Here is a 4,205-nt window from a genome sequence, read left to right as displayed (position 1 = left end):
ATGGATTACGAGTCACAGATTAACTGGAGCAGCTAAAAGGTCCACGGAAATCGAAGGTGATGCGCACATAATCCCGCTTAAAGCCAGTTAAATCCTTCTAACAACGGCGGCTATCAAAAGCCAGACACGTTTATCTTATGTACGAGTACATAAAGCTACACAAATGTGGAAAGAAGTACAATGAATTATGGGTAAAGTCCCATTTACTATGGTAACATTTAAAAAAGGTCATAGGCAGGCATTTGATGTTGCTGCCAAACACGAGCCAAAAATGTCCGAGTTTCGTATAAATCATTGTTCATTTACAAGCGCCCTGTTGATGGCCTGACAATTTTAGGTTTGCTGGCGAATGTTTGGCCAAAACCATGACGAGGACAAGTGACCATCCGCTCCCTGCTAATTAGGACCAGAAATGTGCCATAAAATAAATGGCACAAATGCGAAATTAAATGGCCGACCAGGCCAAAGGACATGCGGCCATTTGATTGATGTCCCGATGGCCGCCGTTCGGTTTTAGTTTCAGTTTCAGTTTCTATGTCTGTGGCTATTCTGCAGCAGATTGTCTGTTCTGGTTTGGATTACTACATGTGACTTTTTGTCCAACATTTCGTCCGCTTCCTAACGAGTTTATTAACGCGTTTACCATTGCAGCTTGCCGCTGGCAAATACGTTGTAGAAGCTGGCGGTGAAAATAAATATGCCGGCGGCTATATAAAACACAATCCTCCAGTTCTCGACGCTGGGCCTGGGATCGATCACATGACCGGCCACCATGGGCGCCAGCAGACCCACCAAGTTGGCCACGCAATTCGTTATGGAGATTAGCAGGCCGGCGAAGCGCGGCGACAGGTCCAGGTGATTGATCTTGAAGCCACTGTAGATGGCGCCGTTGAGTCCCATGCCCATGATGAAAATCACACAGGTCAGCCAGAGGCTGTGCTGCACAAAGCCAACGCAGATTAGGGCCAAGGCTGGTCCGTACTGGCCCAGACTGTTCATCAGCTTGCGGACAGCGGTGATGGAGCAGCTCCTGCGGATGAGGCAATCCGCCACGACGCCAAACACAATGGCCAGAATCCACATGGCCAGGTAGGGCAGCGAGGATATCATTCCGTTCGCCCGGATGCTCACATCGAGAACTCTGTACATGTAGGTGGGCAGCATGGTCATCAGCGTTTCGTAGCCGTAGTTCTGCCCGGCATGGGCCACCAGAATGGCATAGAAGGGTGGCGATTTGGCAATGCCCGGAAATGGAGTTCCGCCCCTTTCCTCCGGCTGCGGCTGCGCCTGCCAAATGGCCTCGATGATGTGCCGCCGCTCCGCCTCCGAGATGCGGGTGCTCACGGCCGGACTCTCCTGCACCAGCCAGATGAAGACGACGCACCAGATGGCGCTGATCAGCCCGAAGACGTAGAAGATCGACGGCCAGCCGCCATCGAAACCGTAGTGGGCCAGCAGGCCACTCAATGGCATCGACACTATGGTGCCGAACTGGGCGCCCGCGTAGACCGCTGCACCGGCCAGCGATCTCTCGTCCGGCGGAACCCACTGGGCCAGCAGGGAGTGGGAGCAGGGCACAATGGGTCCCTCGCCCAGGCCCTGGATAAAGCGCACCACGCACAGGGCGACGGCGCCACCCGATCTCGCCGAGATCGGTATGAAGAAGGCGGCCAGCGAGTTGACCATCATGCCCCAGCCGAGGAAGTGCCGTGCGCCGTAGTACTTGATCATCAGGCCAAAGGGTATTTGGGTGATAACATAGCCGTAGAAGAAGCTGGAGAGGATGTAGCCCTGCAGCTTGTGGCTCCACTCGAAGTCGCCGTCCCGTTCATTCGACTGGGTCGACGGCTTGGCATCCGAGATGGCCGTGTGGTTGACCATGGCAACAATCGCCACCGACATATTTGTGCGCATCACATAGGCATTGGCCATTCCCGTGAAGAGCATCAGTACGACGAAGAATCGGGTCTTTCGGCACCTGGGAATCTGGCCATCCGAGGTGTATCGCTCCGTCTTGGCCTCTGGGTCACTGCGATTCCGATTGCTGACTCCTTTGGCATCGGCCATTTCGAGATTGCTCGCCTTCGTTTTGGGTGGCAAGCGGATGTGCGGCAATCTGTGGCATTTGAGGTATTACTCCTGATCTCTAGACTAACCACATTTTTAAATGATTTATGTACTTGTACGACTTGGCTAGCTCATTTGATGCCTAAGCGAATGCTAATAGGATCCAGATTGAATTTTGACTGAATTATATTTCAGTAGTGTTTTTAAAGCTGCCAACATACGTATTGCAATTGTAAACTCGTTTTCTTTTGCAATTACGGGCACAAAAGAACAGCCAGCTTCGTTTAAGGCCATATTAAATTCATCCAGTCAAACGACTTCACACTAGATTACCTCGAAACGGAAGCAATCCGATACTTGGAGGCCCAGCCAGCAATTGGGGCGAATCCTTTCCCGCTCGATTTTGTCATCCATATCAATTTCGCATATCTTACGGCAGGCAAATGAAGCCATTGACAAACGAATGAATATGGCTGGAATTACGGGGGATATACACGATATCGAATACAAGGGGTTTCTTTTTTGCGTAGGCTGTTTTGCTGTTTTGCCGAAATCAAATTGGGCCTCATCCAATGCAAAGTGGAGTAAACAAATCCAATTCGTTGCGGAAGTGAAGACAGATTCAACTAGGGGTGACTGTATGCCTTTCCAATTTATGAGCTAGGTCTGTGTTTGCTGTTTGGGGACTGCCTCGAAAATGACGAAAAAGGTTAGTTATTTATGCCTGAAAACCAACTGCAATCCATTTCAATTTCATCTGTTACCCGTTGTGCAGCCATTAAAGTACGAACGTTGTAATAAACGTAGCGCGCATTAACCAACTCCATGACTAATCCGTAAATTATTCCCAATTTTCGCCGAGTACACGGCATTATCCCGGCAGGAATTGCGTGAAACACGGCTGGCGCAGAAGGGATTATAAGCAAGGCGGCTTAAGCAGGACCAAAAAAGAGGAAAAAAAATGATGACGAAGATGACGACACCTTTGCGGCTGACCCGGACGGAGTGCAGCATCCTCGTCCGTCCATTTCCCATTCCCTCCCTGCCAACAGGGCGTATTATGCGCTCACACACGACGCGTCAGCTGAGTTGATTACGTATACGCAGCGATGGCCCATGAGTTGATTACGACGCAGTGGCGACGATATGTACGCCAAGTAATTTGCATAAACCGCGAATCGGACGCCCGCAGACAGACATTCGTTGACACAGATGATCGGCATCAAAGGAGGTGCGAATATCCAGCCGAGTACGCGAATATAATGAAGCCAGAAGCCAGGTAGGCGTTGCCGCAGTCCTAAAAAAATCCAAAAAACACGAGTACCTACAAATCGGGTGTAAAAACAATTGCTTGTCCTTTCTCTCCAGCCGTAGAATTCGAAGTTATGACCAGCCTGGCGGAAGATCAAGGTCCCAATATCTGTAACTGCCATCGAATGCGGTCCGAGTGCTGGATGAGGCATTCGATCTGCGCCGAGGACACGATGACTCGTCTGGCCTTAAAGTACGACACCAGCATTGGCCACATTTGCAGGGCCAATCGAATGCACAGGCAGGATGTCCTGCAGGCACGCCACTACGTTTGGGTGCCCATTCCGACTAGTCAGTCCCACGAGATGCCGCAGATCCCTTTCAGAAAAGAGGAGCCGAACTTGCCGCCGCATTTTTACCGCCAAAGCGATCCGAATCCGAATCTTTTTGCCGACGATGGCGATCCCCTGCTGGTCATCACAGAAATCAATTAAAGGGCAATCGGAGGTTCTGGGATGAGTTTCACGGCAATACACAGCGAGTACAAGTCAAATAAATTGTTTGTTTGCGATTAATAATAATTTTATTCATATAAAAAGACAACAGTGTTTGGTAAGCTATTAATTAAGTCCTTGGAACATTTCACCGCCCATTCTTAGTTGCCTTTATCCTCAGATGCACCAGCTAAAAGCAAGAGCAACACAGTTGGCACAGTTCTGGCCCTTTTCAGCTCGGGAGTCTGGCATTTAAGTAGCCCCGTGGCGGAAACAAAGCAGAGATGGGATGCCCCAAAAAGCGAGTGCTGGCGACATTGGCGACATTGGCCGACAACCGCAACATCCTCCTGTCGCGCTGATTAGGAAACCCCTTGGGGCTGCTAGCTCTGA

The 4,205-nt window shown here is 50.4% G+C and overlaps 2 protein-coding genes across 2 annotated transcripts; one reads left to right on the top strand and one right to left on the bottom strand.

Moving 5' to 3' along the window:
- Nucleotides 1–236: 236 nt before the first annotated feature.
- On the bottom strand, nt 237–2,149 carry LOC6551060 (putative inorganic phosphate cotransporter). The gene has a single exon (XM_001976884.3). It carries the CDS (start codon nt 2,065–2,067, stop codon nt 640–642), a length of 1,428 nt encoding a protein of 475 aa, XP_001976920.3. The 5' UTR covers nt 2,068–2,149; the 3' UTR covers nt 237–639.
- A 1,223-nt stretch (nt 2,150–3,372) lies between these two features.
- LOC6550986 lies at nt 3,373–3,883 on the top strand. Its single transcript, XM_001976883.3, has one exon. It carries the CDS (start codon nt 3,453–3,455, stop codon nt 3,810–3,812), a length of 360 nt encoding a protein of 119 aa, XP_001976919.2. The 5' UTR covers nt 3,373–3,452; the 3' UTR covers nt 3,813–3,883.
- The last annotated feature ends 322 nt before the right edge of the window (nt 3,884–4,205 follow it).

The sequence above is a fragment of the Drosophila erecta genome, unplaced genomic scaffold (assembly GCF_003286155.1).
Source record: "Drosophila erecta strain 14021-0224.00,06,07 unplaced genomic scaffold, DereRS2 tig00000126-arrow-pilon, whole genome shotgun sequence".
NCBI lineage: Eukaryota > Metazoa > Arthropoda > Insecta > Diptera > Drosophilidae > Drosophila > Drosophila erecta.
The sequence above is the reverse complement of the archived record's forward strand: the minus strand, read 5'-3'. Positions and strand labels throughout refer to the sequence as shown.

Excerpts from the sequence above, each read along its gene's own strand:
- LOC6550986 (XM_001976883.3), top strand. The coding sequence starts at position 3,453 with ATGACCAGCCTGGCGGAAGATCAAGGTCCCAATATCTGTAACTGCCAT.
- LOC6551060 (XM_001976884.3), bottom strand. The coding sequence starts at position 2,067 with ATGGCCGATGCCAAAGGAGTCAGCAATCGGAATCGCAGTGACCCAGAG.